General features: G+C 49.0%; 1 protein-coding gene across 3 annotated transcripts in view; it reads left to right on the top strand.

Moving 5' to 3' along the window:
* Positions 1–300: 300 nt before the first annotated feature.
* Positions 301–19,334, top strand: part of TMCC2 (transmembrane and coiled-coil domain family 2) — a 45,142-nt gene continuing 26,108 nt past the window's right edge. The window contains exons 1-2 of one of the 3 annotated variants that reach the window (XM_003410259.4): positions 301–931; positions 15,090–15,626. In XM_003410259.4, coding sequence (XP_003410307.2) covers positions 725–931; positions 15,090–15,626 — 744 coding nt within the window. In that variant the 5' untranslated portion in view covers positions 301–724. The other 2 variants (XM_064273318.1, XM_064273316.1) reach the window with 2 other exon arrangements.

Below are 19,334 nucleotides of genomic sequence, written 5' to 3'. Positions count from 1 at the left end.
CAGCCCTCGGAGCTTCCCATTGGCTGGTTGGCGCTGTCACTCCCCCTTGCCTCGCCTTCCCCTCTCGGGCGGAGGCAGACGGGCGGGCGGGCGCGGTAGGTTGCGCGCTCGCAGCCGGGCTCCGGCGGCGGCGGTGGCGGCGGCGGCGGCGGCGGCTTTGCAGCAGCTGCGCGGCGGGAGGGCGGGGAGGGGGCCGGGCGCGCCGCCGGCTCCGTGGCCGGCCCATGAGGGGCGGGGGCCGCGCGGCAGGGCCGGGGGCTGCAGTCGGCGCCCAGGGCGGCCGACCGGGCGCTGCCCAGCTGGCTGCCCCGTGCCCTGCCTCGCCCAGCGGCCGGGCCAGCCTGGAGGGATGCGCTGGGCCGCCCAGCTCCCCTCCGCCCTACCCGAGCCCCGAGGCAGAAAGTTTGAGGGCCGGGGGCTGCCGTCCTCCTCGCCCCGCCTTGGCTGCCCGAGGAGCCCTGCTGCCCAGCCGCGACGGTGACCTGCCTTCGGCTCCCCAGGTCGTCGTCAACTATCCCGGGCTGTAACCAAGGCTCCCCTGCCTCGTCCCTCCCTCGCCCTCCTTTATTTTTATGCTTTTCACTTAAGAAATGATGATCCGCCGACTCCCCTCCTTGTTAATAATTTAAACCCCCAGCCTCATTCCGGAGCGTAAGAGGGGGTGCGGTCTCCCCCAAGACCGTGCGCTGGAAGGACAGATTCCCCTTGCCGACCCGCAGACACCATGAAGAGGTGCAAGTCGGACGAGCTGCAGCAGCAGCAAGGCGAGGAGGATGGAGCTGGGCAGGAAGACGCCCCTTGCCACCTGCCGGGCGCGGACCTCCGCCCTGGGGAGGGCGCGGGTGCCAACTCTGCTGGCGGGCCAACTTCGGAGGCACCTGGGGCCGCGGCGCCCAACCCGGGACACCGAAGCAAGCCTCCCGATTTAAAGGTGAGCGCAGACCCTCCCCTGGCAAGCCCGGCCCTCGCCACGCAGAAGGCCTCTCACAGGCTGAGAGTGACGGGGGAGCGAGGCAGAGGTCAGAGAGGATGAACCGGTGCTCGTAGACTCGGCTGGAGCCCGGGGCTGGACGTCAGGTGCCATTTCTCTTTCAGCTACCTTTCAGGGCTGTGCGTTCGTTCCCGCTATTCAGAAGACGCTCTAGTAACTCACCCATTCGAGGAAATTATTTGAACAATGTGTGAGAAGTGCTAGTCGTAGACAAGGGGCTGGGGAAATCCAAGATGCTAACTAAAAAGTTGACATTCGCTTTCCCTCCTTGGAGGAAGACGGGAAGAAAATTAACAGCGTGGGAGGCAGAGCAGGCGACCGTTAGTTTCCTTTGCTGGATTAGTTTCCTCCGTTTGGAATCTTGGAAGGCCTTCCTGGAGCTCAGTTTGTCCGTCTGTGAAAGGGGGGTGTGGATTTCTTGCCGTTAGGTGGAGCCAGAGGTCCAGCTAGTGCTTGGAGATCGCTGACTGCCTGCGAACCAACCCCCAGGGTGGAGAACTGACAGGTGGTGCGAGTGGAGCTTGGGCTGGTTTGGGGCCTCGGTTCAAGTAGCATACAGGCTGAGCCAGCAGCTAGAACCGGGGTCTGGAAGTACCTTTGCAGGCAGCTAAGAGTCGTTTATTTTCCCTCCTGAGGTTGCTGAGACCTTTGGCGAGCTGGGAATATACACCTATATCAGTTGAAATAGCAGCCAGCATAAATAACGCACCTTTGCTGGAGCGGCAGCAGGGAGTGCAGGCTTCTCAAGCCGGCTCACCGCGGGGCTGAGAGAGATGTCAGCCCCAGGAAGGAACTTCGATTCCTTGGAGATTGATGCCTCAGGGAGATTTTCTCTGGAGGGGGTGCAGGGCCAGGGCTAGGGGAGCAGAAAGGACTACCAAAAAGGACTAGGTTACGTTGGATAAAGCCTGTATCCTATGGCAGCAGCCACTAAGGAGATCGCCAGAATAAGCCAATGACCTTCCTCGTTTGGCTTGAGCGGCTCAGAGTCAGGAAGCCACTGGGGCGCAGGTAAGTATGCTCTTACCTGTGAATGCTACCTGTCTGTGTGCTTGGGGAGGGATGAGAAGGGGGGACAGCTAGCTCTTTGTTTTGTGCACTTTCAAAAAATTGTGGCAGTTACTGGAATCTGACCTTTGATTCTCCTGCTGTCCTTTCCAGAGGTTTGGGGCTCACTGTATGTCTAAAAGATGAGCTCTGTTGGATGAGCTCTGCATGGGAAGCTTTGCCTTTAGCCAGGCCCAAGGAGCCCACTCTGTGTGGTCAGGAGGTGCAGTTTCTGTTTTAAGTGAGAGGGTGAAAGGAAGGGAGTCCCCTTGACACTGTTGTGGGCAGACTTCAGTCTCATTCTGGTCCGGTCCAGTTGACTCCTTGACCAGATGGGACCCTCTCCCTGAATCCACAAAAGGCAGCCTTGGAAACTCCCCCTTCTCCACCACCCCCACTCCAGCTCAGAAATTCCAGGCCAGCAGTGGAGACTTCTGCTTCATTCCTTTCCCCCCTGAGCTGTCGTGGGGTGGGGGCTACACTGCTCTTATCTCTGTAGATTAAGCTGCCTTAAGAAGCTTGCTCATCTCCATTCTCCTCTAGTTATCTCTGTCCCTCTTTATGATGATGCCCTCATTCTGATTGGGGGAGGCGGAACAGCAACTGTGCACTTGACATTAGTTGCCGAACGTCCCTGAGCCAGAACTGATATCAGATGTGAGAAAAGGAGCCCCCCCTATACCATGAGGTGGATCGCAGCAATTTGGGCTCAGACTGATAGCAAGGAGAAGAAAACAGCTACTGCCTGCTCAGTGGGAGCAAGGAAAACAAGCAGGGCCTCTTCCTGGTTATCTCTGTCCACTTCATCACAACATGTTTACAGGACAGGGACTTGAGAAGCAAACATGAACTTGAGGCCGTCGCACGCAGTCTGATTTGCTGTGTGATTTCAGGCAAATCACTCAACTTTTCTGAGCTGCTTTTCTGGGAAAGGGACTAGGGATATTGGAATGTATCCCAACATGTTTCTCAGGCGTAGTTTTCCAATGATGGAAAAACTCCATCGTTGGCTCTGGAACTGGGTAGAAACTGGTTTTTGATTTGATAGTGGTACCAGCGAGGGGCAAGTTTGAGTTTTCATACCCCCCACCCAACACCTGTGTTTGGCCAAGGAGCTCAGCAGTTCCAGCTTCCTTTTGTTTTCATTTTAAACTTTGGAAACTGGTAACTTTTGGTCCCTTAGTCCCCACTTCTGTTTTCTCATGACAGCACCAGGCATTGTGATGGATTAAGTGCACTGGAGGAAATCATCTTTGAGGAAGGGGGAGAAAATAAGAGGTTTTATCTGAAGCACCCCCATGGAGGAGAGAATTTGGGTCTTTCCCAAAGAGGTCTGGACGATGCCCTAACTAGTGGCAGACAGAGGTTCCAGGGACTCCTGTGGTCTCCCTTCCATGGCCTTCGTCTTGCCCTGCATAGTAACTTCTGCTCTGGTGGCCTGGGACCTGTGATGAGGGGGTAGGAGGAACAATGAAAAGAAAAAATAAAGAGCGATCTTAAAGGAGCAGTTCTAAAACCATGACTAGAAAATAACCTGAAAACGGGGCTTGCCCCCCAGGAGGTTCATGCAGATACTTTGGGGGCCCTCTCAGCTCCTCCACACACCTGATGTGACCTTCTAGGGAGATCTCAGCAGACACACGTATGGTGGAACCCAGCAGTCAGAGTCCCACCCCCAGCCACTTGTGGCTTGGATTTCTGCTTAACTACGTGTGTTCATTTCTTGGTTAATTTGTGGTCATTATCTAGTCCTTAAGGAGCCCTGGTGACACAATGGTTAAGTGCTCAGCTCCTAACCAAAGGTTGGCAGTTTGAACCCAGCCAGGGGCTCTGTTTGAGACAGACCTGGCAATCTGCTCTGGTAAAGATTAAATATTATATCTGGTAAAGATTACAGCTTAGAAGATTCCATAGGACAGTTCCACGCTGTCATACGGGGTTCCTGTGAGTCAGAATCAGGACCTTGAACCGGTTCGAACTGGTTCAGTCATGGCCGATGGAGCAAAACTAGAACAGACCTGAATTTTTACAATTAGGGTGATCCAGAGTGATAACCGACGGGGAAATTGCAAGTTGAAGCCCTGGAATGGGAGACTCAGAAGAGGCGTAGTGAGCCCTTTCAGGAGCCTGATGCATGAGGCTGGGTTCTTGGCAGGACTGTAGAGAGCAACACGCTCAAAGTGGTACCATCAGCCGCCATCATTGAGCAAGGCACTGCTGTTTCCAACTCTGCTCAAAATCCGAGGGGCAGGAGGTTTGGTTGCTATGCTATACCCTGTTCTCTGAGAGAGAGATTAGGTTTCTAGCAGGGTTTTGACCTGTAGTTTTTCCCATTCCAGTTACCATTCTGGTTCAACCAAATTTTAAAAATTTGAGTCTGTTCTAGTTTCACTTCCTTGGCCACGACAGAACTGGGAAAAACCAGTTTGAAGCCCTGGTTGGAACTGACTTGATGGCACCTAACAACAATATCCAGTCCTTTGCTTCTACCAGATTTCATGTTAGTTTGGAGGAGACACTGCAGAGAGTTTTGACTGGCCAATGTGCACCAGAAATCTCCAGCCAGAAAAAGTCAGCTCCAGTGAGAATGGGAGAGGGAAGGAGCTTAGGGACAAGCACGGAAGAGAGGTGGAGTGTGAATTCCTGTTAAAAATACAGCATGGGATCAAAATTCTGGGGTCTGGGATGAGTGTCTAAGCATAGGCATGAGCTGGTTTTGTCCTGATGTGTGTCAGAAGCCAGAAGGCCAAACCAAAAACAAAAAATCCATTGCTGTGGAGTCGATTCTGACTCATAGCGACCCTATAGGACAGAGCAGAACTGTCCCATAGGGTTCCCAAGGAGCGGCCGGTGGATTCAAACTGCTGACCTTTTGGTAGCAGCCAAGCTCTTAACCATGTGCCACCCTTCCACCCACGAGCAGCCTGAGGAATTCGACCTTTCCTGAAAGGTAGGGTCTGGGTGCAGACCAGAGGCCTACCCCTGGGCTCCCACTAAGGTTCTCTTTCCCCTCACAAAAACACCTGTGACTCATTTCCCCAGGAACTTCTTAATATTTTTCTCCCTGAATAAAGATGGGGAGCTCCGAATTCCATTATTCCATTTCTGGTTTAAGTGCTTTTGACACAGGATTCATTTGATTCCAGTTCATATTCTTCTATTCACGCCACACACTGGTCTTCTTGCCTGCTCAGAGTGAAGGGCAGGAAAAGCAATTAGAAGCCAAATAGCTGAGACAAATTCCAAACCGAATCCTCTGATTCTCTCTGCGTGCTCACAACCTTTACTGATGATCACAGGCCATCAGCCCTCAGAATGGCCTGGGTCCTGTCAGCGCATGTGTGGGGAGCCCACTGAAAAGGGCCTTCTGATAATATCTGATAACATATATGCACAGTTTAAACAACAACAGCAAAACAAGCACCCACCTACCTGCTGCCCAGGTGAAGAAACAGAACATTGACATTCCCAAGAAGCCCCTGTTTTCTGTTTTTTTTTTTTTTTTCTTCCCTCTCTTTTTTGTTGGTTTGTTCTACTTTCATTTTTTAAGGCACGGGATTTTGATAAGATTTCTGGGTCTCAGTTTCTCCATTTTTTAAATGGGTTAAAAGACAAGCTATTTCATAGGGATGTGAGTGTGTGCCCTGAGGCTCGAGTGTGTGCCCTGAGGCTCTGAATGAAAGGCCTGGCTACCTGTGGCCTTGCCACACGTGAGGCTCCCAGCTCTACTTAAGGGCTAGGTTCAGGATGGAAGATTCCTGCCGTCTCAGGTGGGAGCTCGACCCCTGGGGTAGGTTTCCTCAGAGCGGGTAAATTGAGGCAAGCCTCAGAACAAAGAAATGGGAAATCAGCTCTTTAACCACACGTACTGCCTTTACCTCCAGCGGAGTTCCCAGCCAAATTAAGTGGAAATCCTTGCAGGAAAGCCACTTGCAAAATGGACTTAGAAGCTTAAGAGTGCTGTCTTGGTTACCTAGTGCTGCTGTAACAGAAATACCACAAGTGGATGGCTTTAACAAGGAGACATTTATTCTCTCACTGTCTAGGAGGCTAGAAGTTCAAATTCAGGGGAAGGCGCTCTTTCTCTCTCTGTCAGCTCTGGGGGAAGGTCCTTGTCATCAATCTTTCCCTGATCTAGAAGCTTCTCAGCACAGGAACCCTGTGTCCAAAGGACGCACTCTGCTCTTGGCACTGCTTTCTTGGTGGTATAAGGTCCCCCTGTCTCTCTGCTCAATTCTCTCTTTTATATCTCAAAAGAGAGTGACTTAAAACACAACCTAATTTTGTAAATTGAGCCCTGCCTCTTTAACATAACTGCCTTTATTCCTGCCTCATTCACATCATAGAGGTAGGATTTACAATGCATAGGAAAATCACATCAGATGAGGAAATGGACAATCTAGGAATCACGGCCTAGCCAAGTTGACATATATCTTGGGGGGAAACAATTCAATCCACAACAGGGTCTTCAAGCACGCGGTGGTATGGGAAACGTGCAGAATTAATCAAACAAGGCGTTCTGGAGAAGGTGGATTTAGAACAAGATATCAAAGAAAACAAAAGCCAAACCCATTGCAAAAACCAGTCAATTCTGACTGGTGATGACCCCATGTGTTACAGAGTAGAACTGAGCTCCATAGGGATTTCTTGGCTGCAGTGTTTACAGAAGTAGTTTACCAAGTCCTTCTTCTGCAGCTGCAACCGTTATCAGCAAACCAGAGGAGAAGGGCATTCTCAAAGGGGGAAATAAGGCAGTAAGTGCAAGTCTCGTGCCGTGCATGCTTGACCAGAATGGAGGCTGTTCTTGCAGCCTGTGGATAGTCGGGAAGGCAGAGGGTGGCGAAGAATTCTGAGGTCCTTTGTTTTGTCTTCTGCACCTCTGTGAGGAAGGCAGAGGGTCCAAGGCCCAGCATTGCTCCCTGCCCTCCAGTAATGTTCACAGCAGCAGCGTGTGTGGGCTCGGGAGGACTGGTGACCGCTGTTGAGAAAGCATGTGGCAAAGGGAACTCTCTGTTCTATTGTCACACATTGGGTTCTAGATAACTCCCAGATGCCTTAGTTGTTCTTCTAGTGGGAACTGTCTTACAGGCTCAGTATTTACAGAATGTGCCTCTCTTTCTGGGAGTCTAATTGTGTCTTAACTGCCAATTCCATTAACAAGAATCTCTCCCTCAACAAGAAATTGAAACCTCCAATAAGACCTACATTTTGGGTTGGAGTTTAAAAAAAAAAGTATGAGCATCAGGGGCTGGGGAAAAGGCTCAGGCGGTTTTTTAGTAGTGGTCTTAGAGGCAAGCCAGAACTCATCTCTTATTCTCATCTCTTGTAAGAAATGGGATTTCCTTTTGAAATCCCCATAGACTAGAATGGTGCATTTTTGGAATGAAGCTATGACCAGAGAGAGTCCACCTTTATCAGCCAATCACTTAAGTCTCTCTCCATGTTAGAAGAAGAAGCAAAGCTGTTGAGAGATAGCGGGTATGTTTTGTGATTGTTGTTAGAAAAACAATGATTTGTGTTTTCAATCCCACGTGCCTAAAGGCTTCCTTATTCCAGCCAAGTTGACTAAGCAATGGCCACCCTGGGAAACAAAGCTGGGTGTGAGGGCAGGAGCCCCCACTGCTTTCCCTTAGTCATTTGTGAAGACAGTCAACACATTTGGGCTCCTTGGTCTGTGTTCATCTCATTCCAAGCCAGCTCACTCTTGGCAGTTACCAAGATGTTAGACTCAGGCGAGGGTTTAAGCTGCAGCAGGAGGGATCTGGATTAGACACACAAAAAAGCTGCCTGAATGAGCATTTTCGATCTTTGGAAAAGGTAGTTGTCTAAGGATTAAGTCACCTATTTAATGGTTTTGTAGACTTGATTAAAAATAGAAATCACTATGTTTGCACTGAGTTCTCTACTGGATAATGCTTTTGTTGTTAACTGCCAGTTGATAGCAAATCGAATTTGACTCATGGTGACCACATGTGTGCAGATTAGAACTGTGTCATAGGGGTTTTGAGGCTGCGATCACCAGGCCTATTCTGAGGTGCCTCTGGGTGGGTTTAAACCACCAACTTTTGGCTGGTAGTCGAGTGCTTCCCCATTTGTGCCACCCAGGGACCCCCTGGGTAGTGTGGACTATGTGGCTTCTGCCCTCCAGTTGCATCTTTTCTCATTGAGTATACAGTTTGTAAGTGGGCGAAAAGTTGGATGACAGTTTGAGAGAGCACTAGAAGACGTGTCACAAGGCAGCGCACCATTCATTGCAAAAGGAGTCATGCAGAGGACTTTCTGGAGGAATGAGGCGGTGAAGGAGTAGGACTTGAAGAGGCAGTGTGTACTGGTGTACGTTGACTGGCTTCTGCTGAAATACCCAGTGGATGAGGTGACCTTGCTCAACTTTCATCGGCTCCGGGCAGCATTCTCTAAGCCATGAAGCAGGGCTTCAAACTGGTTCATTCTGGTTTGAACCTCTGCTGAGAACTTGCATATACTGAATCAGAATCTACAGTTTAACAAGGTCCCCAGGTGATTCTTATGTGTTACTTACTGGGACCTTGTTAAAAATGCAAATTCTCAGCAGGGGTTTGGGTGGAGGGGGGCAGTTCAAGCCCTGCAATAAAGGATTAAAATAAAATTTGGAATGGGAAATCATTTGCCCCTGACTTGAGATCTGTCTCTTAATGTCAGCTGTGATGCTTTGGAAGTAAAAATGATTCCAAAAATCTTTCATCACTGCATTTCCAATAGAAGCCCCAAACAAGCCTGAACAGGTGCAGCTGTTCGCTCTTCTCCATCGTTGAGGTTGGTCTTCGTGCCAAGCCTTGGGTGATGGCTCCACGCCTCCCCCAAGCCCTCACCCAAAACTTCTTAAGGGCAACTAGAGACTTCCTCAATCTACTTTATATCCTGAGAGTAGAACTCTGTGGGTTTTTACAGTGATTAGTGCTCTGATGCTGGCCCTGTTTCCATAGAGACCCTATAAATAGAGGAACGTTGGCGACCTAGGCTTGTCAAGGCTCAGGATGACCCAATCGCTCTACTGAACCCTCACAGCTGAACCTCAAGCCAAGGTGGGAGGAAGGGATATGTAGTCAGCTGCCAGGTGGGACACTTAGCTATAGGTTAGTGTAACTTTTTAGTATCCTTTCAGCTTTCTCTGGGAGTTGTCACCGACACAGGGACCTGTAGTAATCAGAAGCTGCCTTCCACCATTTTCCAACCAGATGATACCAAAGACTCTGTACCCTGAAGTGTTTTAGTTTTGACCTCATGCAGCTGTGTTTGTAGAATTTGAAGCAAACTTGCCCTTTGGGGGACCCATATCCAGAGAGGAGAATGGATAAAGCCTAACTGTTCAGAGACCACAGCCTTCTCAGGGAGGATCTTTCGGAAATCATCTAGTCCACCCTTTCTTCCCGAAAGGGCAATGGCACCCAAAGGAAACAGGAGGACAGCAAACCTTCCTCATTTACGTCACCAGGTATAGATACCTAACCCAGGAAGCTCTCCCTTTCGGTAATATCTAGCCTCTGGGTAGTTTGGGGGCAGCTCTTGCTCTGTCCTCACAGGTCATGGGAGCTCTGTTTGTGCCCACCTTTAACTCTAAAACAGCTCGGCTCTCTTTTCCTAATGTATGGCTTAGTTTGGCCACCAAATGATTTCTGGCAGTTGGGGAAAGTTAGTGTGGAAAAGCAAGTGACATTTAGTAGCTGGAACCTGTTAGTCAGAGCAGGTGGTGCTTTCTGCTGCGTTGGCGGCTGAGTTCCCTCAAGCTAGTCACCATGGTTTTCCTCACTTCCAAAACTTGTAGCTGGTTATGTGTATGTGCTGAGTTTTCTTTTTTTTTTTCTTCTTCTCCTTTTTCTTTTTTTTTAAAACACTTACTGTGTTATGTCAAAACTCCAGAACCATCTCCTCCCTGACACCCACATGCAGAAGAGCCCAACCCCAGTGTATCACCCCACTATTCCTGCCTCACGCCTGCATTCGAGCATCCCACCCCACATTATTCTTTGTCTTCCTTTTGTTAATATTTTATTTTTGTTGTTGAAAATATACAAAGCAGAAAATATACCAACTCAATGATTTCTACATGTACAATTCAGTAACATTGATTGCATTCTTCAAGTTGTGCAATCATTCTCATCCTCCTTTTCTGACTTGTTCCCCCTCCATTAATATAACTCGCTGCCCCTAAGTTTCCTATCTAATCTTTCTAGTCGCTCTTGTCAGTTTGATCCCATATAGATAGTTCTTTAAAATAGCACGATGCTGAAGGCAGACGTTCTTTACTTAGCAAGCCAAACTACTGTATGGTTTTAAGAAGACTTCAGGGGATATTTTTGGTTTAAGGTTTAAAGATTATCTCAGGGCAATGATTTTGGAGGTTCATCCAGTCTCAATGGCTCCAGAACTTCAAATTCTGTTCTCCATTTCTCCCCTTTTAATCAGGATTCTTCTATGGAATCTTTGATCAAAACATTCAGTAGTGATAGCCAGGCACCATCCAGTTCTTCTGATCTCATGGCAAAGGAGGCAGTTGCTCATGGAGGTAATTAGCCACATACTCCATTTCCTCCTCCTATCTTTGACTTCTTTTTGTTCGTTGCCCGCGTTCCTCCATGGACTTTGGCAGACTCCGCAGTGCTGCTTGGAAGAAGGTCCTGAGCTTGCACAGCAACCGTCCCTGACTTCCCTTTACCTGCAGAACAGACAGGGAGGGGGGAAATGAAGACCCACAGTGGTTAAGCCCTGTAATGCGGTAGAGGCAGATCCATGACTACAGTTCAGGGGCCCTAACTCACCCAGGCATTTTTGTTTTGGTTTGATCCTGCTTTTGATACTGTCGTGGATTGAATTGTGTCCCCCAAAAATATTTGTCAACTTGGTTAGACCATGATTCCCAATACTGTGTAATTGTCTACCATTTTGTCATCTGATGTGGTTTCCCTGTGTGTTATAAATCCTATCACTGTGATGTAATGAGATGGATTACTGGCTGTTATATTGGTGAGATCTACAAGATTACATAGTATTTTAAACCAGCCTCTTTTGAGATATAAAAGGGAGAAGTGAGCAGAGAAACATGGGGACCTCATACCACCAAGAAAGGAGCACCAGGAGCAGAGCACGTCATTTGGACCCAGGGTTCCTGTGCAGAGAAGCTCCTAGTCCCGGGGAAGATTGACCATAAGGACCTCCCTTCAGAGCTGACAGAGAGAGAGAAAGCCTTCTCCTGGGTGGAGCTGATGTCCTGAATTTGGACTTGTAGCCTACTAGACTGTGAGAGAATAAATTTCTCTTTGGTAAAGCCATCCATTTGTGGTATTTCTTTTATAGAAGCACTAGGTGACTAAGACAGATACTGTTCTAGGGCAAATGTAAGTACCGTACCTAGTTTAGTCTTAGAGTCCCTGGGTGTGTAGACAGTTAAGGTGCTTGATTGCTAACCAAAATGTTAGAGATTTAGGTCCACCCAGAGGCACCTCGGAAGAAAGACCTGGTAATCCATTTCCAAAACATCAGCCACTGAAAACCCTATTGAGCCACTGAAAAATATGACACACATGGGGTTGCCATCGAGTCGGAGCTGACTCGATGGCAACTGGTAGCTTAGCCTTGGAGTCCGTGCATGGGCCAGTGGAGGTAAATTAGACTAGAAGTTAGGGGTTAGTCTGTGTGGCTTGGATCATTCACTGAACTGTGCTGTGCCTCAGTTTCTTCATCTGTGAAATGGAGATACCGATACTATGATCTATCACATTCTACCTCCTAAGGTTAGGCTAGACTCACACTAGATGTAGCATAAATTGAAAAGCACTTTGAAAAATGCTGTTGTATAATTTTAAAATAAGCTGACCAAAGATTTTGGGATCCAAGGCAAGATGGCAGACGGTGTTGGCTGCTCTTCTTCTCCCAGCACCTCCACTATTTCCTGGGGTGAGGAGGAAAAAATTCCTCGTAGCTCCAGGCCCTCTGGTAAATTCTTTCTGAAGAGAAATTCTTTTACTTGAGCGGATATAGAAGAGGAGCCACAGTGCTAGAGAAGCCAGGTTAGGAGTAGGGGTGGGGACGTGGAATAGAATGCTAGACAGACAATTTGTAATGTGACCATTTGGCAGAAGCAGCTGGGCAAATCCCAGAGCCAGCTGGCCCCCTCCACAATGCCTGGAGGGAAGTCTTATATCAGCTTGGAAGAGGGAGAAAGGCGGTGTACTGGCTGGTCCCTGGTCTAGAGGCCCACAGGATCTGGTCAAGTTCCAGCTCCTGGTTGCGTGTGCTCCCAAGTCAGGGCTGCCTGGATGTCTTGGTTCTACCCAGAGCAGATTCAGACGGGCCTCATGGTCCTGCCTCTGGCTGGCCCTGAGAGAATGGAAACTCCCGGAAGAGGACCTGCGTCTGCTGGGACTGCGTAACTTAACGTCTCCAGGGCTGCCCCAGAATTAAATTCTCGGGGAAGAACAGTGGTATCCTTGATTTCCTCTTCTAAAAATGGAAATATTGCTGTTGTTGCTGTTGTATCTGGGAAAATCAATTGAGATACCCACCCACTGGAATCATTTACAAATTGTCAAGGTGATTTTTCTCCTGCAATTGAGATAATGCAGGAGAAAAATCACCTTGACAATTTGTAAATGATTAGTTCGTTGTTACCTGTGATGATGGAACATACCTGGTCTGTAAAATGGGTGATGTAAGAACCCCGCCTACTTCTGGGGAGTGTTGGAAGTCTCAAAGAAGAAGAAGAATGAAAATCCTAAATTTGTATACAAATACATGGTGGGACCTACTTCCAAAAAATCAGCCACTGAAAACCCTATGGAGCACAGTGCTACTCTGACATACATGGGTCGCCATGAGCCAGAGTTGATTGGATGGCAGCTGGTTTATAGTTTATTTACAACCAGATGTAAGTATAGCTGTCTGTACAAGCTGTCCCTGCTGAAGTAAAGTAACAGTGAGGGCAGGCTAAGGCAGTTTAGAAGACCTAAGGATTGTTTTCTCCTAGTTTCTGAATGGTCTAAGTTTTCCGCTCTAAAACTTTGTTTCTAGGAAAAAAAGAAAATCTAGTATGTATTAAGTTTTTAAAGTGTTTTAAAAAATGACTGAGGCCACCTCATGAGTTGTGGACTGTTCCACACAGATGAAGACCTGCTATAGCTCATTGAGCCCCAACTGCTGGGTTCTGAGTTTTCTTCTTAGGAATTACAAAGGGCAGGGTCTCACTTGGCCCTCCAAGTCCCGCACCGTCCTCCCAACCACTCGGAGGCTCGGCAGAGGGCTCGGCCTGGCGAGATAAACCATCCTCCTGGCAGCAGCTGTCTGGAGTTAGACCACATGTTGTTTCGCCTTGGTTGGAATGTCTGGCCACCTCTCCGTGAGCAGACCTGCCTGAGGAGCAGGTGGAGGATCTCAGCAACAGCACTATGAGGGAGAGCTGGCCACGCCAACACTGGGCTCCAGGGCCTCTTTGGTTTTTTCCAATCTGAACAGAAAGACAGTCATTTGGCTAGCTGATTCTGACATGTATGCTGAAGAATTGGTCACATTATCATCTGCAGCAATACGAACAAGCTATGCTCCTAGAGGTAAAGCTTATTTCATTGGCAACTATATTAGGAATAAGAGTGGCTACAAATAACAGAAAATTATATAGAGTTATATAGACAAAGACGTGTGCTGTTCAGTTGATTCTGACTCATAGTGATGGTGGTGCAACAGTTAAGCACTCAGCTGCTAACCAAAAGATTGGTGTTTTGCACCCACCCACTGGCTCTGAAGGAGCAAAGACCTGGTAATTTGCTCCCAGAAAGACTTCTGCCTAGGAAACTTTATGTGGGGCAGTTCTGCTCTGTCCCATAGGGTCCCTGTGAGCTGTTGTTGTTGGCTGCCTTCAAGTTGGCCCCTGATTCATGGTGACCCGTGCACAATGGAATACTGCCTGGTCCTGTGCTATTGCCATGATCAGTTATGACTGCACCATCGTAATCCATGGCGTTTTCGTTGGCTGGTTTTTGGAAGTAGATTTCTAGGCCTGTCTTCCTAGTCCTTCTTAGTCTGGAAACTCCACTGAAACTTGTTCAGGTACCTTGGCCAGAAATCAAACGTTGGGTCTCTCGCATGGAAGGTGAGAATTATACCACTGAACTACTTCTGCCCCATAGATAGGGATATGTTTATTTATTTCATGGAACAAGAACCTCAGGACAGGCAGTTCACAGCTAGTATGGTGGCTCCAGAAGGGTATCAAGTTGTCCACCATCTGTGGAGCCAGATAGGCCAGTCACCTCGTGGCTGCAAAATGGCTGCTGCATCTCCAGGCATTACCTCCACATTCCAGACATGAAGAAGTAGGAAGGGCAGTGACTTTATCAGGAAAGCAAGTGTTCCCAGATACCCTCACCTAGCTTTTCATTGACCAAAACTATGTCATGGGGCTACTCCTAGCAGCAAGAGAGCCTGACAAAACAGGAATTTTTAGCAAGGTACTTTAAGATCTTGTAGTTTGTTTGGTAGGAAAGAAAGGGTAATAGATAGTGGGTAGGCAATTAGTATCTGTTACAACAATGTAAATTGTATGACCCCTTTTTTCCCAGGGAACATCACAATGAGGTGTCTTTGGAAATGGATACCTTGGTCTAAAAGCCAGTATGGCCTGAAAGAGGGCCTGACTTAGAAAGAGGGAGGTACTATGGTGAAAGAATTCATCCAGAGGAGTATAACCGAGTGAGCTAAGTGGTACCTGTGTGTGCCACTGAGCCCCAGACTGTAGTCCCGAAAGCGTCATTGCCAGTAACCCTGAACCCACACATTGATTTGAAATGTCCTGCTAGGAGCCATGTGGTACATTTCTTTGGGAAAGAGGGGTGAGTTGGCACCTTTCCGCAAGGTACCTATTAGGCATGACAGGCCATTCATAGGGATCATCCAGGTTCAGACGGCTGTGGTAGCTATGCTGGTCTCCCAGGAACCGACCACCCCAACTTTCACCTCCAGCTCCAGCTGTCTAGGCCATCAAGAGTGTTTCTCTCACTGGTGGTCTTCATCTTCTCCCCTTCAGAAAATCCAGCAGCTCTCAGAGGGCTCCATGTTTGGCCACGGCCTGAAGCACCTGTTCCACAGTCGCCGCCGGTCGCGAGAGAGGGAGCACCAGGCATCTCAGGATAGCCAGCAGCAGCATCCCCAGGGCATGTCGGACCATGACTCCCCTGACGAGAAGGAGCGCTCCCCGGAGATGCACCGGGTCTCCTACGCCATGTCCCTGCATGACCTGCCCGCCCGGCCCACCGCCTTCAACCGTGTGCTGCAGCAGATCCGCTCCCGGCCCTCCATCAAGCGGGGCGCCAGCCTGCACAGCAGCAGTGGGGGTGGCAGCAGCGGGGGCGGCAGCCGACGCACCAAGAGCAGCTCTCTGGAGCCCCAGCGCGGCAGTCCCCACCTGCTGCGCAAGGCCCCCCAGGACAGCAGCCTGGCCGCCATCCTGCACCAGCACCAGGGCCGCCCCCGCTCCTCTTCCACCACCGACACAGCCCTGCTGCTGGCCGACAGTGGCAACGTGTACCTACTGGCTGAGGAGGCGGAGGGCCTCGCAGACAAGGTGAGGCAGGCACGAGGAGAGGGCTTTCTGGGTGGGTGGCTGCTTGGTGGCAACAGCTACCTGCCGAGGGCCCTCTGGGCCTGGGGACCTGAGCTGGGGCTCAGGTGGGTGCTGACATCCTGCTGCCTGCAGTTATCAGCCCTGCTTGAAGGAGTCAGAGGCATGACTAAGCTGAAGCAAGAGCTAATGCCAAAAATGGCAAATTCGTGTTTGTTTGGGGGTACAGGTCTGTTTTTCAAACTTATATTTTGCTCAGGCCAGTATTGACTTTGGTCTGTTTTCCTTAAACATGCTGTGAAGGGAACGTAAGTGCTGTGGTTAAGAGCACAGACTAGGACTCAACCCTGGTTCTGCCCCTTACTAGCTGACAAGGTACTTACCCTCTTTGTAGCTCAGTTTCCCTAGTTGAAAATGTAGGTAATAATAGTAGGGTTGTTGGAGGATTAAATGAGTTAATGTATGTAAGATACTTGGAACAGAGCCTAGCACGTCAAACAAACAAACAAAAAACTCATTCCTGTGAAGTCGATTCTGACTCATAGTGACCCTATAGGACAGAGTACAACTGCCCCATAGGGTTTCCAAGGAGTGGCTGATGGATTTGAACTGCCAACCTTTTAGTTAGCAGCCAAACACTTAATCACTTAACTGCTGTACCACCAGGGCTCCCAGAGCCTGTCACAATATATTTATTGTAACTACCAACCAAAAAAGATAGGGGAGGAATCCATGAAGGGTTGTTTGGTAAGGAGAAAGCCCAGTTTGACACTTTATGAATGTGTGCAGTTGTTCTTTTGTTCAGATAGCAAATATTTATTGAATATTTATTATTACAAGACCGCATAAGCTGGGGTGGCTGTTGACTGTCTAGAGGGGGAGACAGACAGGTGAATGGACAATTAATGAGAGCAGAGTGATAAGAGCTGTGGTAGATGCCATGGGAGCTTTGAAGAGAGTGTATAGCCCAGAGGGAGTTGGGGAAGACCTTCTAGAGGAAATCATTGAAATGAATCCTGAAGGAGTATAATTTAGCCAAGAAAGAGTGGGATGGTGGGGTGGGGGGTTCATTGTGTTTGGAATGTACAGTGTTTCTGAGGACTGGCAGACAGAGCCCAGATCACCAAAGGCCTTGCCATGTTGTGTCTAGGGGCAGTGTGAAGCTATTGAAGGGTCATAGGCAGAAATTGGTGGGAGGGGGTCTCTCTGGGTCTCAGTGTAGACAGGAGATTGAAAGGTGGGACAGGAGACAAGGAAACCGTTTTTGGAGCTTGTAGTAGTCTAGTGTGGCAGTAGGGATGGAAAGAAGAGGACAAATTCAAAAGACGTTTAGAAGTTAGAATCAATAAGACTAGGTAATGAATTAGAAGTGGAAGACAAAGGAACTGAAAGAGTAGAGGATGATTCTAGGGCTCCTGGTATAGGAACTTTAGGGGTAGGAAATATTCTCTGATTGAGGAAACACAGGAGAAGGACCAAGTTTGGTGGGGCGCGGGGGGGATGGTGATGAGTTCAGTTTTGGACACATTGAGTTCCAGGTGCCTTTGGGAGGTTCCAACTAGAGGGGACCAATTGGCAGTTGGATTTATGGGAGAGGACTAGGCTGGGGCAGAGCTTTGGGAGTCAGCATTGAGGTTGATGTCATGGTGTAGATGTGTCCTCCAAGCGGCATTGTTGAGTGAGAGGTAGGCCAAGGACAGATCTGGCATGCAAGGGGCAGGCAAGCACAAGGGGCCTGAGAGGGAGAAGCCAAATATGTAGGAGTAAACCCAGAGAGAGATGAGAGATGACCCCAAAACAAAAAGAGAAAGGAATTTCAAGAAGGGAAGTATCCAGCATAACTAGATGATGCCCGGCTACCACCACCGACTGCTCTGACAGGGTTCATAATAGAGCGTCCTGGACAGAGCAGGAGAAAAATGTAGAATAAAATTCTAAGTCACAGAAAAAGACCAGACTTACTCATGTGACAGAGACTGGAGGAACCCTGAAAGTATGACCCCTGGACACCCTTTTAACTCAGTACTGAAGTCACTCCTGAGGTTCACCCTTCAGCCAAAGATTAGACAGGCCTATAAAACAAAGAATAACACACATAGTTCAACCATGTATGTGAGACTAAATGGGCACGCCAGCACAAAAGCAATGACGAGAAGGCAAGAAGAGACAGGAAAACTGGACGAATGGAAATGGGGAACCTGAGGTCGAGAAGGGGAGAGTATTGACACATCGCAGGATTGGCAACCAATGTCACAAAACAATTTATATATTAATTGTTAATGAGAAACTAATTTGCTCTGTAAAAAAAAAAAAAAGAAGGGGAAGTAGTCAGCAGTGTGAAACGTAGCAGAAATGACGGGTAAGATCTGGATTTGGAAGTGAACACAGTCAATACCAAGCTGTAGGGGTCATTGGTATTCATGGCAAGGAACCAGTTCCATTGGATTGAGGAGCAGGTGGGAGGGGAGACAGATATGTAGCTGGGCTGGGAAGGAGAGAGGACTGCAGGATGTACAGTTGAAATAGTCAGGTTTTTGTTGGTTTTTTGAAGATGAGAGATACCTGCGCAATCTCTATGTTGACAGGAGAGGTCTTATGGAAGGAGAGACTGAAGACTCTGATGAGGAAGGGGAATTCTCATTGTAGTGAGGTAGTGAGCAGGTGAGGGGCTGAGGTCCAGAGGTCAGCATTGCTCTTGGTCAGGAAGAGGGTCACCTCCTCTGGGAGACAAGAGTGAGTGTTGTGGTTGGAAAAGGTACAGGCTAGGTGGTGATGGAAAGCTGACAGGAGTTCTCACTTGATGCCACCTTCTGTAGGGACAAAAGGGGAGGCTGTTTACTGAGGGTAGTGGGCGAGGGGGAAAGGGCTGGCTTGAGGAGGACAGTACACGTTTGGCTCAGGGCAGAGGGAGGCTCTGAGTGGGAAGGTGTGGGTGACTTGGCTGGTGTAGTGGAGGCACCGGCTGAGGTGGGAGGCTCTGAATTTGTACTGGCAGTACCCCCAGTGGTTGTGATTTATTTTCCCTCCAGTGGTCTTCCCTTCTAGTAGCCAGAGGGTAGAAGTGGAGCTGAAGGGCTATCAGACTGATCTGGGGTTGGGGGGTTGTTAGGTAGCTGTTAAAAGGTCAAGTATGACAAAGGAGTTGGGGGTTTGGGCCAGAGAGTGTTCAAAGGTTTTGACCTTGGAATCTTGGCTGGCAGAGAAGGAGGTGGAGGAGGGCGGGCTTGTCCATGAGGGTGAAGGTGTGATGCCACTGAAGCAACCTGAGGACTAGGATGCTTGTCCTGCCTCCAGAATGATGAAATGGGGGAGGAAGAGACAGAGAGAGTGGCTTGGCTGTGAGAGGACTGCAGGGGAAGGAGAGCTGCAATGAAAACCTGGAGTGGACCCAGTGCCCTCGGACTGGTTGGGTTCTGGGCAACCAGAGAGGACCAGCTGGCAGTGGGATTTATGGGAGAAAGGCCTGGGCTGGGGTAGAGCTTTAGAAGTCAGCACTGAGGGTGAGATCATGAATGTGGATGTAGTTCTCTAAGGGGCGTGTGTCGTGGGGTGGGAGTAGCCTGTCTGCCATGGAATAAAGGGGGAGAAGGGGTGAAAGAAAAGAGAACCTGAGTAATACGGAGTTGAGAGTGGGAAAACTAATGGATGACCAGAGCCCTAAACATTTGGATGCTGTGAGGCTTGGTGGTGTATTAGTTTCCTGTGGCTGCT

This window comes from Loxodonta africana, chromosome 20 (genome assembly GCF_030014295.1).
Source record: "Loxodonta africana isolate mLoxAfr1 chromosome 20, mLoxAfr1.hap2, whole genome shotgun sequence".
NCBI classification, from domain to species: Eukaryota; Metazoa; Chordata; class Mammalia; order Proboscidea; family Elephantidae; genus Loxodonta; species Loxodonta africana.
The sequence above is the reverse complement of the archived record's forward strand: the minus strand, read 5'-3'. Positions and strand labels throughout refer to the sequence as shown.